At 35.6% G+C, this 25363-nt stretch overlaps 1 protein-coding gene across 3 annotated transcripts in view; it reads left to right on the top strand.

Annotated features, from left to right (window-relative positions):
* Positions 1-23814, top strand: part of VPS50 (VPS50 subunit of EARP/GARPII complex) — an 80583-nt gene extending 56769 nt beyond the window's left edge. For 2 of the 3 annotated variants that reach the window (XM_051802163.1, XM_051802162.1), the window contains exons 21-28: positions 226-347; positions 4269-4349; positions 14666-14814; positions 15848-15944; positions 16092-16250; positions 18441-18562; positions 21490-21679; positions 23068-23814. In XM_051802163.1, the coding sequence (XP_051658123.1) occupies positions 226-347; positions 4269-4349; positions 14666-14814; positions 15848-15944; positions 16092-16250; positions 18441-18562; positions 21490-21679; positions 23068-23187 (1040 nt within the window). In that variant the 3' untranslated portion in view covers positions 23188-23814. Of the gene's footprint in view, positions 1-225; positions 348-1379; positions 1437-4268; positions 4350-14665; positions 14815-15847; positions 15945-16091; positions 16251-18440; positions 18563-21489; positions 21680-23067 lie in introns of all 3 variants that reach the window. The other variant, XM_051802164.1, reaches the window with a different exon arrangement.
* The last annotated feature ends 1549 nt before the right edge of the window (positions 23815-25363 follow it).

The following is a 25363-nucleotide window of genomic DNA, read 5'->3' as shown; positions in this document are numbered from 1 at the left end:
TGGATTAATGTCCACATTTTGAGAAATCTTGAGGCATTGTGATGTCTTAGGTGTCATTTTTATCTTGGTTTTTAAACCTCCCAGTCTCTAAACTTCCTGAGTTGTTTATCAATATTGGAGGCTAAATAATATTCTTTGTAAAGCTGGTTTTGAGTTTTTAGAGCTTGGAATTGTCTTTGTAGCACTTATACTGAGAAAGCTGATCTTCTGTACTTAATTTTTAAGGGAAATACATGCAGATGATGAATATTCTGAAACCAATTGCATTTGATGTGATCCACTTCATGTCCCAGCTCTTCGATTATTATCTGTATGCAGTCTATACGTTTTTTGGCCGAAATGACACGGTAGGTGGAAACATTTTTAGTTTTCAAGCATCACTGTACACACAGAATGAAAATACAAAGGAGATCTCTTTGCTTAAAATACTACCCAATATGTAATCCCAAAAAAATTAGCTTCAACAGAATGGATTTGAATGTAGAAGTAAGAAAAGGCTGGTTAGATCAGCCATAAGGGAAATAAGTACTGAAAGCATTATTGTCACTAGGACATTAACCATGTTATGTTTTGAATAGATAGATTCTCTATTCTTTTTTCCAGCAGTATTAGAAGGGAGGAAAGAAACCATGAGACACATATAAGTAGTGGCAGAAAGTGGGTAGCAAAGGAGCAGTCTGCAGAAGAAGGGTGGTGATTTTGAGCCCAGGGAGTGTCAGGTGATTTATTTTTCAGTATGTATTTCTCCAGCTTCCATAAGAATAGTAAAAGAAAAGAGGAGAAGGGAGCCATGAAAGTTAAATTGTAACTCAAGTTTAAGAGGTTTGAAAAATACTTTTTCAGATCTAGTGTTCTTCTGTCAAACTACTTGCACTAATGAAAACATTTTTCAGTGATCTTGTAGTTGAAATAAGTACTTGTTGGCAATGTCTTTACATAACATAGATCACTTTCAGTTGAATTGTCTTTAAGTGTTTATGAATAATTGCGTGTAAAAATAATTTTCTCCTCTCTTGGCCCCTAAATTACTCCACAAGTAGTAATATGAAGGGGTTCCAAATTCATCATCATCTGTTGGCAGATTGTAATGGATTTTCAGACTTGGCATATGGTTCTGAATGGTTTTGAGCTGTTCTATTTGGCAGGGCAAATGTGCTTTCAACTTGTATTTACAAGACGAGTGTTTTGTTTTTTGAATTTTTTTTCTTGGTTGGTTGTTTTTGTTTTCTTTTGTTTGGTTTTTTGTTTGTTTGTTTGGGTTTTGTTTTGTTAAGATAATTGATTTCTGTTGGCTTAGTCAGTTGCTCTGATATTCACATTGTGTTGCCTTTTTTTGTTTGTTTTGTTTCTTTTGCACCTCCCATTTTGTGTTTCTAAAGCCCATACCGACTTCCTTACTCTGTGCTTCTAACAGAGAACAGCACAGTGATAGGCAGGTAAACATTATAGCAGATGGTGGTAAAATTGTGATGTTTTTGTAGCATGCCTAATATTTGTTTTGACAGATGATTTTCTGTGGGAAACACAATGCTTACAAAGGTTTATGATTGTAATAAACCCTCTTGTAATGCTGCTTAAATATCTTCACTCCCCATAGTGTTTATAAACCTATAGAAAGTAGAGATGGGTGATGGTATGTGATTTAGACCACTGAGAATATTCCTGGTTTATTTTTATTTACAAAATAAATTCAAATGGGATTCTCAGAGTACGCTGGCATAACTTCAAACCTAAATGTTTGAAATTATTTGTGAATATTGTGCTTATGTTGTATGTATGAGTTAGTAGACACATAAGGAGAGTGATTAATTGTACAGAGTTCATTGCCAGTTCAGTGAAACCCAGGGATTTAAAATTAATGTTTTCCAGACCTCTTTAGAACCATTATCCTAAGTAGTCAGTATTTAGCTTTCTTCACTGTCAAAAATTAAACATCATTGTAATCAGAATTGCTCTTTCAACACTTTTTTTGTTTGTGGGATGGAAGTTAAAGCTGCTTTGTCTCAAATTATGGAGAAATCCAATATAAATTAAAAGAAATTGGCTCTGTTTAATATCTACTCGCTACAGTGTAAGACATTCATTAACATGCCACAGAATAATCTTCCTTAGCAGAAAACAGGTGAGGTGAGTTTTAATTTTCTTTTGACAGGATATCACACCAATTTGTAAACATAATTTTTTTTATAACTGAAGGGAGTTATGTAAAATTGGTGATGAGTAAAATTATTCTGCAAATTGTCTAATACTCTGCTTACTAACCTTACTAGGTCATCAACCTGTGGAATTTAAATACCTATCATTTTGCATATAGAACTAGTAAAAACTTCTATGAAGCAAATGAGATGTACTGATGAGTGACACGTTCTGTGTTAAGCCATGAGGTTCTGTCTGTGTGGAAAAATTCTGAGCAACAATTATTTTTTGATATTTTTTGTTTGCTTCTTGGTTTTTTGGCCACTCATACATATGGGTACATGATTCTGACTTCAGGCTGTAACTGGCTCCCTGGTAAATCTGTTTTAAGTAGTAAAACACTACTTAATATGTAGTGTTCCATGGAAATTTAAGTTTGTTTTTACATTCCTTTTTATTCAGATATGTTTCAAATATGAAATTACCCTTTTTTAGAAAGAAATATATCATTATATATTAATTATATAATTACATATTATAATTATATTAAGAAATAAGTAAAAGTTACTGATAGCTATTGAAAGTTAGCAATCAAAAGGTAGAGAAAGAAAGAATTAGCGGTAGATTTTGCATGATGCGTAGTTTTCATGGTATGAATTTCTTAAAATAAAATTTAATGGCTGAAACTTGCAAATAGATTTTTAGTACATGTGTATTTTTCTTTTAAGTAGGGTTTTTTTTCCATTTGTTCTTACCCTGACAGAGAGAATAGTCAGCCTTGAATTTGCAGTCCTTATGCCCACTTCTTGGGCATAAGGACTATATGACGTTAAGAATTAAGGATGTGTTTCTGTAAGGGAAAAATGTTATTTGATTTTTCAGTCACATACCTGCAAAATCAAAGGCAATTCAGAACTGATGCTCCTACAGTAAAAATTTGAAGAAAAATACAAATTATTTTAGTAAAAATCTTACTCGCAGAAAAACAAAGGCATGAACATTTCTATTTATCAGTTTATCAAATGTGGACATCAAGATAGTGATTATGTCTCCTAGATCAGGTTCTAGATTTCATCAGAGTGTACTTCCAGTGGGAATTTGGCTCAGATGTAAATTTTCATTTAATAGGTAGGAGAATTGGGGCAGATGGACATCTTAAGTCAGAAACTTAGATTCAGTAAATGAGGACCTAAATTATACTGGTTTGTCTTTTAAAGAAGCAGAGGAGAGGACTTGAACTCAAACACTTGGCTTCCCTGATTCAGCCCATTGAAGAAAGTCTGATAATACAGTGCACAACAGTGATCTAAATATTGTTCAGTAAATTGCCTTTTGGTGTGAATCACATACCAGAACTTTATTCAAATCCTTCAAGATTGTTGACTTAAATGTGTGTTTCTTAGATGTCCATTTCCACCTTCACTGTTTTTTAGTTTATTGGTTTTCTTTTTAATTAAAAGTAGAAGATAAGTAGTTACAATAGTTCTGCATGTCAAATCAGACCCTCAGCTGGTATAATTCATTGCACTTAGCAGGAAAGTAGTATAGCTGTATTGATTTATCTCAGCTGAGCCTCTGCACTGTATACTCCTGAGCCACTAACATGAAGATGGCATGTTTCTCAGGTAGATCTTTACAAGCATTAAGTGATAATGACTCTTTTATAAAGATCAATGGTTATAATTTCTACATATGCAAGATACATGATAGATAATTAAATGAGATTTTATAGCTAGAGTGAAGACCATTTGGCTTGGGTGTGGTGTGCGTGCAAGTCTCTGAGGGGACATTGTGCTGCACCATCTGGGCTCATTGCCCAAATGAGAAAACGTAGAGTCCTGCAACCAAATACAGTATTAAAATAGTAAAGGATACTGGTTGTTTTATTGACATGAATGATAAGCTGTCATCTTCATGAAAGATACTTATGTCAGTCCTCACACCAGTGCAATGTTGAGTGCCATGAGCTCTGTTGATTTTCTTTTCATTTTGTATGGTTGTGATTATGTGCTAAAACTTTAATGTAAGTAAATTGTAGATAGTCTTTGCAAACTTAAGTTTTGCTGTATAACTGTAAAATTTAAACCAATGAGTTTTCCTTTCCCAACTTATATAGAATGTATTTCTTCCAGTTTGAATTAACAGGGCTGGGCCTCAGTAGCAGCAGATTACGCACCACGCTGAACAGAATCCAGGAGAGTCTGATTGATCTGGTAAGTACCTGTATTTTGTTATTGCTCAGTGGAATAGAGGTCTCTGTACAAAATTTAGGAATTATATTTCATCTTGGCCTTTGGATTTTTTTCTTTTTTCATGTCAGTGTCTGTAATGAGAAAGGCTTGGTTTCATGATATAGAGATCATTATGGTATGAAATGACTTGTTTCTAATACACAGCAAAACTAATTTAATAGGTTTGCTAGATGTAACAATGACATTCTGTATTTAAATCTTCTTTTACAGTTCATGTAATAAAGAGAGACAATCAGTATTATCCTTATTAAGAGAGGTTTTATAAAAAGAAAACCAACCCAACACAATAGATGACTCATTTTTCTTAGGTGAAAGAATAGCAAAACAGTAAACCATCCTAAAGATTGTTTGTCTTTCAAGATAGTAGAGGTAGTATACAAAGTCCTTCATTAAGTAATTTCTTAATTTTGGGGAACTTTCCCTGATATATTTTTTACATTGTATCTCATTGGTCACTTCATGATTTATTTTCAAAATGTGAAAACTAAATGCAGTCACACTGCACCAGTCACACTGGTAGTAGATTACTGTCTTTCACAGGAGGATAGTAAAGGAGACTTCAGGTAGATTTTGTGGATTCAACTGAGCAGCAGAGTTTATAGAGAAATATTGATAAGAACTGCAACAGAAATGGAAATTTAAAGTTCTCTTTTTCCACCAAAATATAAATGCCTTCAAACATTATGAATAAATTTCCTAGGGGTATGATAACTGGGTTGTATAGTAGTTAATGCTACAGGAACGTTTTATTTTCTAAGGCTTCTGCCTTAGAAATAAGTAGAAAACAGATGCTTTAGTCTGGCTTTCACAAAGATTTGACACTCCACAGAAATATACTTTATCCTTTTTAATTCCTTGAAGTATTATATCAAATCCTAAACTGTTCTCTCAGAGAAGTGTCTTAAAGGGTTTTGGGGCCATTTCTTATTGAGTCAGTAGAGGGAGCATAAGATAACTAATAAGACTAGGCCTTTAAAAAACAGAAAAAGGCTACTCATCTTAATATTCTTCTCAAAGGCAGTGTATTAAGAGAGAAAAATTAATTCTCAGAAGAACTTGCAGACGAATCAGTTAAAGATTATGGAAAAATGACAAGCTATGGAATCCATTCTTTAAACTTACTCTGTAGTGGTGGTTCCTTACAGTGCTTTACAGACTTGAATTTTTTTAACTTTAAAAAAAATAAAATAAAAATAAAATAAAAAACCAAACCAACAAAAAAAAATCAAGCAAAAAAACCCAAAACAAAACAAAACAAAACAAAACCAAAAAAGCTCCAAAGTTTCTAGGAGTAAAATGGAAAAATAAAAGCAGTTCTTTTTCTTCCTCAGTCATTAACTGTCCTGTAACAGATAATGTTACTGTCAATTGAAATTAATGGCTACGTTCAAGGTATGATTTTAAAGGGGAAAGAAATCTTATCTAACTCCTATTGACTTAAAGGCATTCCATGAGATTTATTAATATCTTATGAACTTATGCTGGTCTTATACTATAAATGGAAATTTTTCACTTTTTGATTTATGAGGAAGACAGGCTTCTGATTTCAAACTTTTACAAATATACTAATAATGAAGTTTTGTCCAATTATGGCTCTTTCTAATCTCTGCCCTGCTACTGAAGATACTGGTTTAAGTATGATCTGAAATTTCTTTTGATAAATAAATGAAATAGGTTTAGTTAAAAATAAATAAAAGGGGCCTATCAATTAGCAAAACTGCCTTTATTTGCTTTCTTATAGTAAATTATGTGGAATTGTCCTGGCAGCGTAGTTTTCTATAAGGAGCTTTCTGTGTGTAACCTACTTTGCCTTAAAGAAATACTTGTAGGCTAACTCAGAAGTATAAAAAATAAAAGCACTTTGAGTATTTGTTTCAGAATAGTTTAGGGTCCAGTTTCATTTCTGAGAGGTAAGAGAACAGTATGAACTGAACTTCATAGTCAGGCCCTTGCACAGATAGTACAAAATGGGTTTCATACGGATTTCTGCTCTGCAGCAGCTTCAGAGTTAATAATTTCAATCCTCCAGAAATAGCACTCTAAAAGCACTCTACTCATTCATATCGGCAGGATGTATTAAAAAGAAAACACAGAAAGAGAAGAGTGAAAAAGGGATGAAGAGGTGCTATCCTTTCAACCTCACTAAGATGTGATTTTTGATTAGGCTAAATACATCAAAACAAGTCCCTGTTTCTGAGTTGCCTATATCTCCTCACTTGGAGTTCCTGAGTGGGGTGTGTAGAGATACTTGCACGCATTTGGTCCTTGTGTTTGTCATTTCTAACAGGAATGTGTTTTTACACAGTAATGATGTTCATGTTTGTTCACTGAGACCTGTAAGCCCTCAACTAGGTACAAGGCATCAATCAGAATGGTGTGATCTGTGGTAATTGGTGCTTTGAAAGGAAAATTTCTACTTCTGATTCCTTGCTTTATCTATTTCCAACCAGCATCCTTATCTTCACCAAATGTAGTGTACTTGTGATACTGCCATTACCTAGATGTTGTCTGTGAATGTCCTGTGTATGTAAATAGTTGCTTTGAGCGTTATTGCTGCATTCAAAAGAGAATATTGGGGGCAAATAACCATGGAATACTCATAAATATTTCATTGCAGTTTGCCCAAGCAAAACAGAAATTTAGATGAAGTTTCTTAGAGTTTCTCTGCCTTACAGCAGTAGGAAATAAATCATTGTGGTAAAGTATACAAGCATTTCAATGCAATGTATAGAAGAGTAGATGGAAAGAATTAGTGATATAAATAAGTATTGGTCAGTGTATTTTATATTCTATCTTTGCTTTGGCTTTTGATCTCTTTCCCCAGAAAGTATATGTCTTTTGACAGAGTCAGTAAGTTAGAGACTGATGGTGCAGAGAAGGAAAATGTAGATTTTTCATCTGTGCAAATAAGATAAGGATTGGTAAGATTTTCTTCATGCCTGACTTTCCAGCCCGTTTTGGCTTTGACCCTTTGATGTTGTGGAATGGTACAGTTCTGTTACATTAGTCCCAGTTCTGGAAACAACCATTTACTAAAATGTCACAGCACAGTCCTGCATTACTTAGTGTGGACATACACCCTGTTATGTATGTTTTTTCATTTCAAAGGCAAGCTCTGGAGAATCTTGATGTGGAATTTTTCACTTGACATGGCAGTGCCTAGCACAGGATGCAGCTCCTAAAGGTCGTAACTAAGGTCTTCAGTGAAATGGTAGTTCTGATTCTTGGTGAGGTTTGCTTGGCTGAAGATAATTTCTGCAATTTTTTTAATCCTTGCTTAGTCTCCTGCTGCTTAAAAGAAAAAAAAAACATGAAGAAAAAAAGAGGAAACGCAATTTGTGGGGTTTTTTTCCCTTCCTCTCTTTGTCATTATACACCTTATGGAAAGCTTTTTCAATGTTTAAGATGTTGTATGAATTGCTTGTCAAAGGAAGAAAACTCTGTGTATACAAAAGAAAGTTCTGACATGACAAGCACTTTGAAATTATGCTAGGACTTCTGCAGCTATTTTGCTTCCTCACATTTATTCATTTAGAGTTCTTCATACAGCTTTTTTTGTTTACTTGTCTGTATTACCAAAGTAGACTGGAGTAATTTACTGAAGTTTTCTAGCTTATTTAATTGAATAAATTTTCTGGGTTTTGGCAATTGCTTGGTCTCTCTTTGGGCGATCTCTGAACCATCTTATTTTAGTCACTTCAGACTCTCCTTCCTGGGCACTCAAAACAGTTCCAGAGGAGTGCAATTGTCCACATAGTTACAGCTGAGCACCTGGGAACCAGTGGCAGCTCCTGCTGAAAAACTTTCTTTGTATAAGAAAGTGCGGCAGTAAAAATGTGTGTGAGCAGACCAGATTGTCTTACGTGTTTTTTTGTAAGGTAGTGGTTCGGGTTCCCAAGGCTGTGGCAGTGGGCGTGCTTTTCTAAACATCTCATTTGATGTTTATTTTTTTTAGAACGTAGTTAATGACTCCTCGGTTGTCTGTCAGCACACAGTGATTCCTGATAGAGGCTTTCTTGCATTGGGTCACACAAATATATAAACTTTTTAACTTCTGGTAATTTTTTTATGCAAAAAGTCTTCCATTTAACTTTGAACACTAAAAAATAAAAGAAATGCAAAGATCCCAGAAGTTTCTTCACAAACATTGTTTTCTTTTATACTTTATACTCTTCTACTGAAGTCAGTGGGACTGACCCAACTAAGGTTTGGGACATGCTTGTTTTGTGACAAAGAGCATGGAGGATCCACACTCTTGAAGTCAGAACCTCATGCCTGCCGTGAGTCAATGCTGATCAGCTCAGCCCTGGGGCTGATGCTTAATGCCTGCACTGTATGTGTTGGGAAGCTTGAGGTTCTGTTGCAGCATGGCTCTTGTGCTGTAAAGGTTTCTTAAGATGGTTTGTTGTTTGGTTTTTAATGATCTGCTTTCTTAAAGTCTGTAGAGTAGTGATCATTGTAGTAGTTTACATTGTTTGTGTTTGCTTTACTTTCCTAAAAATTGAGTCAATATTACCTGCTTGGTAGGCTTCATGCCCCTCAGCAAGAAAATACTAATCTTGCAACTGAAAACATAGTAGGAGTATTGTAAAGTACCATTTTTAAACCTTAACACATTTGCATCATATTCAAAAAGTACTTTTACCTTGAAAGCAATGTGCTTTTACAACTGGCCTTGCCTATCATTTTTAGCATTAAGTTTCAAGAACAATTGCGGATGTGTAAGTGTAAGCTCAAAAGGGAGGAAAATAACCTGATTTGTTGCTTTCAGTACATTTCTTATGAAAAAAATTCTTGTATATTAAGCAACTACTTGGAGTTAGTTGAGCTGTTTTAAGAGAGCTTTTGAATACAATAAGAAGTTACACTTTCTTTGATCACTTTATTTTCTTGTAATCTGTGCTCATGATATTACAGAAACTATCAATTACAGTTTTATATACAGAGACCATAGAGCTACCCTGTTTTGTATAAACATTTGGGGTTAGTCTGCTTTCTGCTCTTCCTTGTCCATCAGCACACATCAAGTTCTTGGTAACAGTGTTGGTATGTCAGAGCTGCTGTAGACCGTTCTACTGCCAGAGCCTTTTCAGATAGTATAGGTTTGTCCATGCCTTTCAAACACCACTTAGTCCTTTAAGACTGGGATTCTTTTGGTAGCATAAAGAGGTATTGCAAAATCGAAACTAAAATTTTTGCTATTGTGTGTGTATATATTAAAACAATTCTAAAACTAAAGTCTTATGCAAAAGTATTAGGTCAGAAGAAGCACAGTTTTGAAGAATTTACTGGTTGTTAGTGTCATCTGCAGAACTTTGTGTGCTGGAGACAAGTTGTGGAGTTTACTGGTTTTTGTTGAAAGTTAATGGAAGTGGATGATTGTAATTAACTGTCAACTATCCCCACCATAATTGGCAGATAATCAGTCATTTTGGTCATAAGTTCTTTTGGATAACTGAAATAAATACATACTTCTTTTCTCATGATGAAATCAGGCCTCGTAAAAATGTCTCTCTTGCAAGTTGCATGTGAAATTTTTGACTTACATAATTAACTTAGTTTATACTTCTGATTAAGGTAATTAATTCATAGTCTTCTCTTCCCACTAAGATGAAAGGCTTAACAGAAATTTGCTACTGGGTTCAGCCAAACCACGGAAATGAAAATGTTCTCATATTACACATGACACTTTTTGGAGGAAGAGATTGAAGGAGATGCTTGTTCCTTACAGGTTTTTTTTCCTTCTTGTTCATTTAAAATTTCTTCTTCGGAGTAAACAATTAAATGCTAAAGTAAAAATACCCAGCAATTGTTTAAACAATATCATGCTCCTATTCATTTGATACCTGATCTTTGCTAATACATGCCTTTCTTTTGTAAAAACATGTTCCAGATGAAATTTAATTCAAATATGCATATCTCATAAAGATACTTCCCGAAGCACACACTATCACTCATACTAGTGTTATTAGCAACCCTTAAACAGGTAAAGCAGTTTCGTAAGCTTCTTTTAACACTTCATTATGCTGATATTTTCAGGCCTTTATAGCAAAGCCATTTTTATAAATAATTGCTAGTTGTGTATGCCAGTCGTGTGTAGCATTAGAAAACAGTTCTTTTCCTATGATGGTATGAGGAGATTAGACTAGACTAGAGAAAATTAAATGGATAAGACCAGCTGTAAAGTTTCTGTGTGCAATCCTGGTTAACCTGTCCTGCTGCACCTGCTACAGTTCATGTAGTTATTGTTCAGATAATTTTGGTACCTTTAATGAATTTTATTTTTTTTTTTTTTGACATTTTGGGTTTCCTCCTGTTTGTCAAGGAAGGAGAAGAGCATCTTGTAGTTTGCATCAGTTCCATGTATACCTTGAAGTTATTTTATAAAATCTCTTTTTCCAAGTTTGCTTACAAGGATGTTGTGTGGGCTGTGATATGTCTTAGATATACCAGAGTTCTGCTCAATGAGCAAGACCTGCTAGTTTGATCCAAGGAAAAGCTAAGTAAGTTTGTTCTGCTCTGATATTGCTCTGTGCATGCTTGATACTGGGTGCTACAATATGTTCTCTGTAACTTGACATTTCTTGAAATTAAAATTTGGTTGGCTGCTGTTTAATGTACTGGCTTATACTTCCCTCCTTCTCCTCCTCCTCCCCTTGGGCTTGGCACTCACTTTTGGTTTACAGGACTTTACCTATTTGCTATGGTACTCCAAAGGAGTCACTGGCAACAGACATTGTCTTGCAGATTTTCCTTATTACTGGAAGGGTTAACTTTAAAAGTCCGGTACACTGAAAAACATCTGATTTCTTTAAGTAGTCTGTAGCCTTTTTTCCTGTTCTAGCCTGTATGTTTTGCCACTGTATTGCTGCTTTCAGTCATTTGATCATTTCTGTTAATGAAGGCAGGAGGAAAAACCTCATGCATCACTGAGGCCCTTTCAGAGTGATCTTCTGATTTTTTTGGGGATTGGCACACCGGCTGTTTCCCTGGGCTTCCTTTTTGCTTTTGCAGTGCCTGCCTTTTACAACAAATTGGGAGAATAAATGCTCATGCTGTGTTTGGCCAGTGTATTTGAACCAGAGTTTGACTCCTTAGTTGAATCCTAGCGTGTCTTTGACTGAGCCAGTTCTCATGAACGTTTTGTGTCTTCAGATGCAACACGATTTTGGCAATTAAAAGATTAATAAGATATTTACCTTCATGAGAAGCAGGCAGGAAGAAAAAACGTGTTTAAAATGTCTCCAAAGTGGCAGGCAACTGTGAAGTGTGATAAATACAAAATTAAGCCTTCAAAATATTTGTTTTTTACATAATTTGTAATTAGTCTTTGAGAGAAAGAAAGCTGCTGAAATCTTTACCACTGATACTCTTCCCCCTGCTTTGTGACTTTCTGTCTCTCCTGAGAACAGAGTGGTCTGTGTGTTTGTTTCTTTTTGTTCTGTGTAAACATTTCAAAGCTTCTTTCTTTTTTGTTTGTTTGTTTGTTTGTTTGTGTTGGTTTGGGTTTTTAGAGAATGGAATGAAGTGAAAAAAGAAAAAGGGCACATAAAGAGAGAATTTTAATAGTTTATTAGTGGTGTCTTTGGCTCAGTTAATATTTTTACATAATTGACTGTTATGCCTAGATGATCGGATGTCACTGCCCAAGTGCAGAATACTTGTGGATGTGCTCAGTAGGTATCTTAGAGCTGCCTGAAAGAGATTACATGAGGTTTAGCAGATATCCAGGCCTTTTGACTTGCTTATCCATTCTGATAGACTCAGCAGAATGCAAACTTCATTGTATTGTGAAGCATCTGGCCAGTTTAATTGCAAATTTATCTGACTGAATGTGAACACAGATCAGAGCAATGAATATTCTTTTTGCAAATAACATAGCATTGTGGCTAGCCTTTATAATCATTCCTGTGCTCAGTGCAACTGTATCTAATAGCATTTGCCATAAGCTTCTTTTAGAAGTTCTATCTTCTGCTCAGCAATCTATTTCTGTGAGATCTCTTAGCACTACAAATAGTTGTGTTGATGGTATTGCTCAGTCAGCAGTCCTTGTTTTTAATGTCAGAATTTCTGTGGGGATCCATCAAGGCTCCCTGCTTTATCAGCTTTTTGCTTCTGTAACCTTATTACAAAATTTTTTAAAAATCTGAGGATACTTTCCTCATCCTTGTTAGAGAGAACTCTGCGTTCCCAGTCTGTGCATTGTTCCATCTGCTGTAGCCTGTTTTTATCATTGTGTTTGATGTCTTTGGAAGATGCAAAACTGAAAGAGCCTTTCTGATTTAGCAAATCTACCTCCCTGTTGCCTTGGCCTGCCACACCACAGGAGGAAACTGTCAACTAAAATCCAAGATAGTTAAAGTGAAACTTGTGAATTTTTGTTCCTCCACACCTCAAACCATTTTAACAGCTTGGACATTATTATCTTCTCAGTTGTTTTATATTCTTAATGTCATTTTTTGGCTTGGCTTTCATCCAAGCAGTAAACACATTCTGGTGCTGCTTTGTCTATGGCAGCAAAGTGTTGATCTTTCTGCTCATTTAATTTTCACCAAGTGCTTACACATTTTGACATAATCAATTTTCACCTGTCCTACCTTTAATTGCTGCAGTATAACCACAATAGGTCTGTCAGATATTTTGCTATCAGAATAACCTCCCTGTTGGTTTTCCACTTTTCACCTGATCATCTGTGCAGTACCTTTTCTCTTGGCTTCAATGCATATTCCTCCTTGTCTCAATCTTGACATACAGAATGAGTTACACTACCACTAAGTTCCATTGATGTTTCTGGTGCTCATTGCTCTCCTCTTCTCCTTAGGCAAAAGTGTCTGGAAAAAACTGTGTGAATAGCAATGATTCTATTTCAGGTCACTTCTCACAGTTGTTCTCTGCTGTGAAGCCTGGAAGAAACTCATGGTGACTGTTGTGGTCAGCTTGAGCCTATTTTTCTTCCTCCTTCTTTAGTTACTTCACAGCAATTTCCTCTCATTTTTTTTCTATCTCCAGTTGAAACAAGCAAACAAACAATCCACAAACTTCAAGGCTTTTTTTTTTCATTATCTTGTTTTTGGCTTCATCTTTGTCCAATTTTTTGCAGCCATTTGAGAATTAAACTGATTTGATTTTTTGAGTCCAACCATAAATATTATGTTTAGGCATTGTTGTTGTCACATTTGTTGTGTGTTCATATGCTGCTTTACAACAGAAATGTTGTACCACTGATCTTGCTTTTGAAGAAATTATTTTTACTACTACTTTGTCACTGTGCTATTGTTATTTATTTTCATTCCAAACATACAGGCTGATATATTGTAGCACCTGTCTGGCCACAGAGTTTCTATCTCCAGAGCCATAAAAGGCTCTTACTTACTGAATCAGTGCCATGTCATGCCTACTTTCTTTATCTGTTCTGGGGTTTATATTACCTTTACTTTGTAGCATTTCTCACCTTTTTATAGCCTGTGTGTAAGCATGATATGAGTAATTAATCCAAAGCCAGAACTACGATTTTTTCCATGTCCTCCTGCGGTTTTGGGAAGTAGCCAAGCTTCAAGGGGTGTCCATTTATACACCCACTTAGACCAATATGATAGCTCTGGGAATTTCTTCCTTCTGTGATTCCTCTCCTAGCTGTAACTTGTACATACATTCCTCAAATGTACAGATGGAGGTTTTCCCTATTTTCTTCTTTAATTTTGCAACAGGGCAATGGTGTAACCTGTTTCTTACTACAGTTACTGTTCCCTTGCTGTGAGTATTTTCTGGTTTTCTGCCATCAAGATGTCTTCAGAATAGAAGGTTTTGTGGAATGGTAGCTTGATTGAGTACATCAATTGTATTTTACTTACATTAGCCACAGCTCACATAAGCAGTAAAGCCCATGCATAAGTAACATTCCTTTGATATGTCTTTTAATTTGGTTGCTGTAAGATTGAAAATACTATCTGCAAGGGTGAGAAGTCAGTTTTGCAAAAGGCAATTGGGCTAAAGCCTGTTTGGATGTTAAGGTGTAGTGAGAAGTTTGTTTCTGCCTTTTTTTCTTATTTTTATTTTTTCCTTAGATACTGATCTATATTATATGATTTTTTTCACCCATTTGAACATTATACTGTTCAAATAGAATACTCTATGGTTATCTTTAGATTCAGGCTTGATTTAAATTACGCCTTAAAATTTGAAACATTCCTTCATCTTATCTGGCATCTGAAACTGCTCAGCTGGAGCTATCCTTGCTGGTTTTGTGGGGTTTAATTTGTTTAATTCTTTGTTTTTAGGAGGTCTCTGCTGATCCTTCAGGAACTCTCACAGCTGCTGAAGAGAGAAAAGAGAAGGTGCCAAGCCCACATCTCAGTCATCTCGTAGTTTTGACATCTGGCAATTCACTGTATGGTTTGGCAGAGAGAGTGGTGGCCACAGAATCCTTGTAGGTTGTTTACTGTATACAGTATTTTGTGATCATTGAAAGCTGGGGATTGTTTAAGAAATTGTGATTACAAGCCAAAACCTTCTTGAGAGCTGAAAAATTCCTACATCTTAATGACACTTTAAATACGAGTGATAGAGGTAATTTCTTTATTAAAGATAGTGGGGCCTGACCATCTGGTCTAACAACCTGCAAGCACAACAATTAAATTTTACTGCAGGTAGTCCAGTAATTTGTGCCAATACAAGAAAAACATTTAATTTTAAAGAGGCTAATTTAATCTGTATGGTTCATTTTAACCTTATGCTGAGACTCAAAACTGCTTAGTTCATATTGGTTTAGCTTGGATTACCATATTTTTTCCAATGGGTGGAAGCAGAACTGTGAAGAAGAGATTATAATGAGCAAGTAATGCAAAGTTACACAGTGGTTTTTATTTGATCAGAATAGTAGTAAGGGTCAGGTAGGAATTATTTTTTCCCTACATAAGATGACACTTAAAAATTAGAAATTAATTTTAAAAATATATTTTTCATTTACGCTTAGTTAGAAATGTATTTCCTTGTTATGTTGTTATTAACAAATTCTACCTGTGACAATGAATATGATACCAAATTCTGTCTTATAGATTCACTAATGTATAAGTAATTAGGAATTTTTTTTTTAATTATGACATGGATTTATTAATATTCTTGTTCACTATCCTGCAGTATGGAAATTGCTTGACACTTGGCCACTAGACCTTGCACCAGACTTTTGCAATGTATCCTGAGTAAAATAGAAATATGAATTGTTGGTATTTAAGCCTTAGTCTCTTTATTCAAGCATTTTCTTTGCATGCATATTTTAAAATTGTCAGAATTGAGAATACTTGTTGTTATGCTGTCATGAAATTGATACAGTTCTTCTCAGGACTAAATTTTCCAAGGTTACATATTGTTATTGTCAAATATGTCAACTGTAGAGTAAAAATTGTAAAGAGACATGCCAAACATTGCATTTAGTTCACAGTAAATTTTCTTTGCTTTCAAAGGGTATTTCTGGCTGAGCAGTTTGAATTTCTTCAACCTCATCTTGATGCAGTGATGCCAGCTGCCAAGAAGCCTTTTCTTCAGCAGTTCTATTCTCAGGTCAGGATTGTGTAATTCACAGCTGATTTTTGAACAGAAGATTTGAAACTTGTACATTACAGTGCAAATACTTGTACATAATAGTTATATATTGTTCCTAATAGCCAGAAATTTACTGAATTGAATTTTATTTATATTCTGTTTCAGACAGTGTCAACTGCCAGTGAACTACGTAAACCAGTGTATTGGATTGTTGCTGCTAAAGCCATTGATTATGAACAAATGCTACTTCTCATGGCTAATGTGAAATGGGATGTGAAGGAAATCATGTCACAGCACAATGTATATGTAGATGCTCTTTTAAAGGTGAATACTTTATGAGAAATGGTGTGCTAGAGTTTATATAAGCATTAAACTGTTTTCAGTGATGATTTGTTGACTACATGGTGGGTGAAAGGCACCACAAAAGTTTAATGAATCTCATGTCCAAGTCTAAAATTGTAGAGAAATGTGTAGCAAACAGAGTAACGTTGAGGAAAATCTGGTGGATAATGTGTTTTGTTTTTTTTAACAAAGTCTTTTTGCTGTTCTGAATAATTTTGGTGATTGTCTTAGGGGCTGTAGGTCAAATCACCACCGATAATGATCGCACAATATCTAATTGAAGTTGCTATATTTAGATGTTAATACTTGAAAAGGAAAGTAAGGGAAGTTATTAATCCAACTTCTCAATTGCATTCAGTAGAAGTGGTTATACAATTGCTATGTCTTGGGACAATCCCTTTCTCATTCTTTTATATATGCCTAAATAATGTTTCTAAAGGTCTTCAGGGGGAAGATCTGGCAGTAGTAGAATTGTACTACTACTATATTACAGAGAAACTGAAAGTTTCATCGTTTTATTTTAAAGATGTGTGAACTGTGTATCCCAGAAAAAGCTACACATCTGTGTTGAATAACAGTTTTGATAACACCTTTGTACTTTGTAGCTCTTCTCTGCTTGAAAAAAAAATCAGGGCAAAGAAGGAAGAATTTGACAGAGGATATATTGTTGCACTGAATTTGACAGAGTCTTTGTGATTACCCTTGTTTATGCTGCCATGGCTTTTTGATATCAGTTTGTACTTAAAATAGTTAATCACTGGGGTAAAACTTTCTCCTTTTGTGCGTGTGCAACTGCTGATGAATTTGCTTCAGGACAATCAGGTCTAATCCCATCTAAACCCAGTTCTGGTCTGTACATTATATGGCTGGTACTAATTACTATGAAAGCTTTTAGGTTACTGCTAAGCAATTAGTGATTTGCTGTGTACACTAGGACTCCAGGAATGTCAAATATAGGTAGTGTCTAAAGAAATAATCAACTACTTTCAGCCATGTGCACACATATGCAAAATCCTATATTCAGAGTATGCATGGAAGCAGATAAAATGGGGAAAGATGATTGTTCAAGAAGTTGATTATTGTGGAGCTTAGGCATCTTCAGAAGTGGGAGTTGTATGCCAGTTAAAGCATGACATTGTGGTACCCTACTTCTTCTTGCCAAATTCATCTTTCAGAAAATTTGTGTTAAACACCAATTGGTTACTGAGATTCCTTTCTGATTTTCTTCACTTACTGAATTTTTGATGGGGAAGGGTATAAGAAGAAATTAACAGCCTTGGAATGAAAACACTTTGTTGGACAAATGTGGTCTTAATAGGCCGCACTGCAAACTGCTTTTGCTGGTTATACAGAAGAGTTCATTACCAGTCTGCTTTAAATTTAAGTAATTTGATACATTTTTTAAACAATAGAAGCATGAGTCACCAGCAGCAAACTTCTGTTTCACTTTATTTAAGTCACAAAATCATTGCAGTAGTACTTACATTCAGTTATGACTAGTTTCTCACTCCTAGTATCAGCTCAAATCCATCCAGGCCATTGATGTTTCATGTGGAAACAGGTGCCTTCTCTTAACCTGAATTGTTATCTGGTGCTGCAGTGTGCTCCTGAACTGTTAGATTTGGCTTCTTTCAATGGATTCTCTCAGCTGCTTTTAAAGGACTGAGGAACTATCTAATCTGAAAGGTTGAAGAATGAAAAATGGTTACAATATTTCTGAGCTTCTCTTTTAAAGCTGATGGGGTGGGTATTTAGAGGGATAAAGAGATCATCACTGGATTTTCTTCAGTGGCTGTATATTGACTTAAAGAAGTTAAATATGAGTTTAGGGAGTGAGACAATGAAAATGGCATTTGAAGGATAAGCTACTTGGTTCATTTTCAAAGGTGTCATTTTCACAGAGAACTACAGCCCTGGGGAGCAGAGCAGCATTTCATTTTGAAAAAAAAAATCACTGAGGTGATGTTGTGAGTTATATACCAGAAAGTGGTATGTTTTCTACTTTAGACATTAATCTTGTCTGTACAGTCTGTGTCTTAAGCTTCTCAGCTTTGCTCTTATTTTTCAGTATTCTCTTTCATGTGCATCTCTAATTCTTTGTTGTTGTTGTATGATGTATAGAGTATGATCCATTTTTTGCTAAAAGAATAAACATCTTTTATATTTTGCCAGGAATTTGAAGAATTTAACAGAAGGTTGAATGAGGTGTCTAAGAGAGTCCGTATTCCCCTGCCAGTCTCCAACATCCTTTGGGAACACTGCATACGCTTGGCCAATAGAACTCTAGTGGAAGGGTGAGTACTTCATGAAATTCTTGCTTTTGGGTAAGTATGTCTGTAATGATAACATCTATTTTATGGAAGTTCTAATTTTGTAGTGCCCACATGCTTTTGGGGAGCCTGAAAAATAGTGCTTAACGTACTCCTTAGCAGCTGTTTCACAGAGTGTGGCCCTAAGCCTAAAGGGGATGGTCTTGTTCCTAGACACCTCTGAAGAATGACATCGAATGTTTCACTGAAGCATTTGAAAACATAGTGCTCTTTCAAAGCTACTTCTGTATGAAAATTACCATTTCCCAGCAGGGCAAGAAGAAAATTAAAAGGGTAATTGTCAGCACCTCAGTGGTGATACAATTTATCTTAGCCAGGAAGAAAGATGGAGTTGTCAACCATAGCCATCATCTTAGAGTAGCCTTGGAACAGGATTTTTCCAAATGCATCAGGAATAGAAAGGTGTCTTAGTTAGCTTGGTCAGTAGAGGCTCAAGCACCTTAGGAACTGTAACAACTTGCTTATCCCTCTCTTTTTTAATCAGTGTCCCAGTCTTTTCAGATTCAATATTGTAGCCTAAGTATTGTAGACCTTTCATCCACTGCATTTATTTTTGTGAGTTTGTCCCCTTGCTACGTATGTCTGGGCTCTCATCACAACTTCTTCTGCATCATAGAATGTGTGCTGTCTTCCACTGCTTCTTTCCATATTTCTTTCCTGGTTTTCTTTACCCTATGCACTTCATACTACCTATTTTATTTCTTGACATCCCACTCTCCTGCTGTCTGCTCTAAATTAGGACCTCAACAAAACATCCTTCTTCTCCAAGTGTTAGCTACCTTTTGAGGATTGTCAGCTTTCACTGTTTCCATCAAACCATCATTTTTTAACTCATGCCCATTTCTTTTCATGCCGTGATCCTTTTGCAGTCTCTTGAGAGATCAATTTCATGTTCAGGGCAACTAAATCCAGCCATGACCTCCCTCTGGCTTCTCAGTTCCTTCATAGGACATATGACCTATACAACTATCTTTTCTTTTTGAAATTTTATTTTCCACTTATCATACCTCAAATCAAAATAAGTGAAATAAAGTCTTCTCTCTTCTCCTCACCCTGGCCACCTTACCTTTCAAGTCAATAACACTGTCAGTCACTACCAACCTCCTTTCTCACAAGCTTTGTGTTTTGAACTTGTTTTCTTTTCTTACATCACAATCTCATTCATCTTTTGTGACTTTGGTGTTCATGACCAACTTCATTCTTAGCTCCTATGTCTTGTTCCATGCTGCAATTTTGGTTCACGCTTATGACTTACCATGAAACTGTCACTTTAACCTAAACATTTCACTGACTGGTCAGGATGGATTGGGAATACCTTGCTGATATAATTTGTCCTGTGCCCTTTCTGAGAGTGTAAAGAGGACTCATTATCATCTACTCTCAAATATTTGCCTGTAATTTCTCATTCTCGCCCAGTTCTTCTTTTCTTACATATCTTGTAGTTTCTTTTCCCACTGGGGAAAGGGAAGAAAAGTATTCTGAACAGCTGACTCCTGAATACCTTCGTAACTTCTTTCGTCTCTGTATTCCATGAATGTAGGGAATTCAAAGCCATGAAGGAGGTGGTTTTCCTTCAGTCAGCCAGTCAACTGAAATTGCTCTCATTAGGCTCTTTACTGAGTGAAGAATCATCTCCACTACAGGCAGTGATATCTTTCTTTGAATTTTGACCTTCCCTATCTCCACTTTCTCTGCTGTCTCTTGTTTTCCAGTTGGCTTCTTGAGCCTGTTGAGAATCATCTTCTAATCTTCTATGTAGAAGTCCTCTAGAGGACTTTTGTATTGATGTCCTCTCTTTTTGCCTCTGTTATTTTTGCATTCTGCAAATTCTTTCTACATACCAACTGTAAGTGTGAAATTTCTTCTTACTCTTAACCTGATTTTGCTGCGTATCTGGTTTTTAGCTGCATGTTTCTGCTGCATCCATTGCATCAGACCTGATAATCTAGGGACTATATATATACATATATATATACATATATATATATACATATATATATATGGGCTGACTTCATCAATCAGTGGAAAAGTGAGCTTGTTCTACATTCAGTAGAGGAGTAGAGTGGGGCAGGATTATAAATTGGGCAGCAGCCTGTGGGTGAGCTGGATTAAGTCTCTCAAGAGACTGTGCTCCTGACCAAAGCCTTTTTATTCCCTGTACACAACTGAAATTGGCATTGTTAAGGGCATTGCAATGTCATTTCATCTGATCTTGACAAATGCAATTCCTTACCCATTTTAAAAACCGCAGAGATCCTTTTCGTCATTTGTTGCGTATCACCCCACTGCAATCCTTGCTAGTATTACCTGCCTTAAGCTCATCTAGTGTCTCTTCTAGCCTGTCACCAGTTTTCTGTCAATCATTAACACACTAAGTTCTTAGAGGGATTAGGCAGTGCTGCCACCCTTTATCCTCTGGTTATTGTGGCTGATTTTGAGCAAACAGCTTTGTGCCTTTCTTTGATGTTCCCACTCAGTTGAACAGTTCTGGTGACCACTCCTAAAGCAGGCATAGTACCTTTCAGACTTTAGTGGTCATGATCATGTGAAACCACTGTCCAGTGTGCTGATGGGCATTGATTTAATTTCCTCTAAGCCACTTACAGTAAGGTGTTCAGTGTAGGATTTTTATTGGCTTTGGGAGGGGCATGTGTTTTTTTTCAGTATCATTGGGTAAAGTGGGATTCTGTTTTATGACTGGGGCTAAGACGTATCATACTAATGCAAATAGAGCTCTACAGGAGACATCCTAGAAGTTCTTGTCTACTTTTAATTTAAAACCATAATTATGTTCCTCCTCAAGGTTTGAAGGGCTAGGTTAAACAACTTTGAGAAGCAAAATTAATTTTTATTTCCTTGTAAGTTTTGCTTTCCGCTGTTTCTCTTTTTAGTTATGCCAATGTAAAGAAGTGCAGCAATGAAGGACGTGCCTTGATGCAACTGGACTTTCAACAGTTCCTAATGAAACTAGAAAAGTTAACAGACATTAGGCCTATTCCAGATAAAGAATTTGTGGAGACCTACATTAAAGCATACTACCTAACAGAAAATGACATGGAACGCTGGATAAAAGAACACAGGGTAAGAGTTAAATTTGCATTCTTTTATTGTCTATCAAGAAAATTCACCACGATGATAAAATCATGCTAACAACTGTAAATAATGTGTTAAAAATTAATATATACATATATGTGAGTATATTAATTTATTATGATAAAATCTGTATAGGAAGAAGTATAAGTAATTGCATGTGTGCATGTATGTGTTCATTCTCACATGAAGTCAGTATGTGTTTGTATTGGTTTAATGTCTAATGACTAGGAAGGATGACTAAACCAGTCACAGCTACCTACTGTATCCAAAAATGTAGAGAACTAGAGCAAAGTGAAATTGAAAACATTTGTGTGCTGTTCAGAATATGCCAAAGTGCACAACTCCATCATCAAGAAGTATGGTTTGAAATTGCACCATAAAGTTTTGCATTGCCTTTAGGAGTAGTTTGCTAAAACTAAGCTGTAAGGCACAAGGAATAAGAATAATTGCTTTTTCTTTCCTTATTTAATAGTGCTTAGTCAGGGTTAACATTGCTCTCTGAGATGTCTTCATTTGTGTTTTGAGAACAATTAGCATACTTTCATGATAGCATAAACTAACAATTATAACAAGACTGTTAGTAGCGGTCACTTGCTATTGGAGATGCCCGTTGTTGAAGTGAAGAGTCTTTTAAAGTGGAGCACTTGAAATTTGTATTTTGGGATTACTTTAAATCCCACTAGAAATGAATGAAAGAAATTTGTCTTTAATGTAATTTTCCGTGTTTTACCTGGAGTCAAGAGAGAGATTGTGAGCTGTTGCTTGATGACCTGTGTGGAAAAACTCTTGTTTAAACCCATTAGTGGAAGCTGTGTTTTGGATAGTGTTAGATATAAAGGTAATCCTGGCAAATATGGTGTTTTCACAGATGTTAAGAATTCTTGTCTTAACATTTTTGTCATTTTTCCCTCCTTTACCATGTACTGAAATGAACATTGTTTGGAGACTCTGTAGACAGAAGCATTTAGAAGCTAATTGGAAATGAAAAGACAAAATAAAAAAGATCAACTTTTGTCACAGTTTGTGTTAAAAGCTTAACCATTTGCACACATATTTCCCAGCATACCTCCCAAAGAATGGAAAAAATATTAAAAATTGATTTATATACATATTCACAGTTACTTTCTGTGAAGTCTGTCCAACACTTCTAAAGTCTTAAGCATTTTCCATTATAATCTGCCATGTAGTGAAATACATTTTTGTCCTCTACCTCAGCTCTGAAAACTCTCCAGACCTGACTTAACTACCGCTTTAAATCTGCCTTGTGTACTGACTGCTACTATGTGAAAAGTCCACACTGAGTATATCTGCATTTTATTAATTTTCTATCTTTGGTGTTTTATTCTGGCGTAACATGATCTGCTTTTGTTTGCCAGGAGTACTCCACTAAGCAGTTGACCAATCTGGTGAATGTTTGTCTGGGCTCCCACATCAACAAAAAGGCAAGACAGAAGCTGTTAGCTGCCATTGACGACATAGACAGGCCTAAAAGATAACTGGAGAAAGCTGCTTTCCTTGTGACTTGTACCTTTTTCTGTTCATGTGAAGCATGCAGACAAATCTCCCATGAACTAATGACAACATGAAATGTTGTGCATGACCTTTCTTACCAACATTGGAGGCACTCTGAAGTGACATAGTGTTCTAAAATATGACTTTTCTAATCTGTAGAATTCTTTTCTGTTTTCTTTCTTTTTTTTTTTTTGTTACTTGCCCTTAGTAAAGGGCCACTGTTTGTGTATCATTGGTGAGCTGTATATTTTGCAAAAGTTATACTGTAAGTAAAATCAAAATCAGATAGAAAGACACTGGCTTAATATATCATTGATGCTCTTTTTAAATAAAAGGGCTACTTGAAAATATGATTTCTTTCCTCCCTGCTTTCACCCTCAGAAATTGTGCTATACTATGGACCAGTGTAAAATGAAAGGAAATGTACAATATTCGATCGATGTATCCTGCATGTGGATTAAGAGTCCAGATCAACTAAATAACTCTCATGTTAAAGCCCCTCATCTTTATATGTATTTAAAAATGTCTGTTTATTTCAGAATTAATTTAGTCATATCAAAATTATTGACCTCATATTAATAGAAGGTAATAAATTCTGTACACTAATATGATTTCTTTGTGAGAGTTTGTTTTTTCAATTCAACAACTCAAAATGTCAGCAATAATGCCAGGGAATTGGAATAATGTTTTTCTGACTGAAGTTTTGGATTGATACTAAGATCTTCCTGTTTCCTGCTCTGCTGTAGACATCCTGAGTGATCCTGAGCAAAGCAAAATGGCTTGGCTGCATATTTGTCCTAGAAATCAATTTGTCAGAGCTTCACTGACTAGACTGAAGTTTTCAGGTTTGCCCTTGGTTTTCAGTATGTAAAGTTGTAGAAATTTTATTTTTTATTACGTAATAAACTTTTTGCAGTACTCTCAGACCTTTTAAAAGGAAACTCTGAGCTAATAGGTAAAATAATTCACACGGATGCAATCCACTAATGTATACAACATGCAAAATTCTCAGTTTGTGATTCATACTTGCTATTGTACTTTTAATTCAGACATAGGAGAATCAGGACATACAAATGACAGCAGTAACCTAGTGACAGAAAATTGCCCCTTGGATCATCAATTGCTCTTCTCTGTGGCTTAATTTCCTCTTCAAAAGTGTACTGAGCATCATTGTGTGAGTTCTAAGAAAGCCTGTATACAGTTTTAGAAGAATGATAGAATTTACATTTTAAATATTGACTGTGTGGTATTCAACTTCCTTGTTTATCTGTATATTTTAAAGGAAATAAGATTTAAAACAAAATTTAGCACCATTCTTTATTGACCATGCTGTCATGTCTAGTTCCATTTAAAACTTGCTAAGCGGTTTGTCACCATGTAGGTTGAAGCTGAATCACTTTTACCCTCATTAAAAAGGTGGTTCAAATGAAAGTGTGGACTTTTGCGTCAGCGTATCTGCCCTGAAGTCAGATCCTGAGCGAGAGCTCTCAGAAGAAACAGAAACGTGTCGGAGACGATTAGTGTAAAATATGTTTCAATTTTCTTCTCTTGGATGAAATAAGAAATTCAGATATCTTTACCAGAGCTTTGGTGAGCTGAACACATGGTTAATTTCTCCTGAACTGCTTAGGTCACTGTAATTTGATTGTGTACCAAAAGGTAGGAGTATAAGCATTGACTGGAATGTAGAGTCAAGGCGAGCAATTGCATGAACCATAGTCAGCAGTGATTTTTTGTAGTGTATGTATAGTTTGACTTGTTATTTTTAAGTAAGTCCCCAAATAAAAGAATGTGCGAGATGCAGTGTTAAACCTATGCAACAACTGTTTGATCTTCATTCATATATGCCTCAGAAATTATATTTTCCACAGAAGCCTTCCCTTGCTCCCCATGATTGATGCTAAGGGCAGAGCCACATAGCTTAGTGACCTACATACACTCTTAGATTTAACTGTCACGTTGCCCTGTATAGAGTGAGGAGTTGGACTCAGTGATCCTCATGGATCATTCCAGCTCAGGATATTCTATACTCCATGGTTCTGGGTGACTAATGAAACCAAGTTGTCACTGAATGCTGAATTGTTAACTTTCTAAGGGTCTGTTTTGTGGTTTCCATCCTCTGATGTGAGAATTTTTTACAAACCATTGATTTTTGAGCAT

Source organism: Manacus candei, unplaced genomic scaffold (assembly GCF_025592945.1).
Source record: "Manacus candei isolate 608988 ecotype Guabito, Panama unplaced genomic scaffold, ASM2559294v1 h1tg000056l, whole genome shotgun sequence".
In the NCBI taxonomy this organism is placed as follows: Eukaryota; Metazoa; Chordata; class Aves; order Passeriformes; family Pipridae; genus Manacus; species Manacus candei.
The sequence above is the reverse complement of the archived record's forward strand: the minus strand, read 5'-3'. Positions and strand labels throughout refer to the sequence as shown.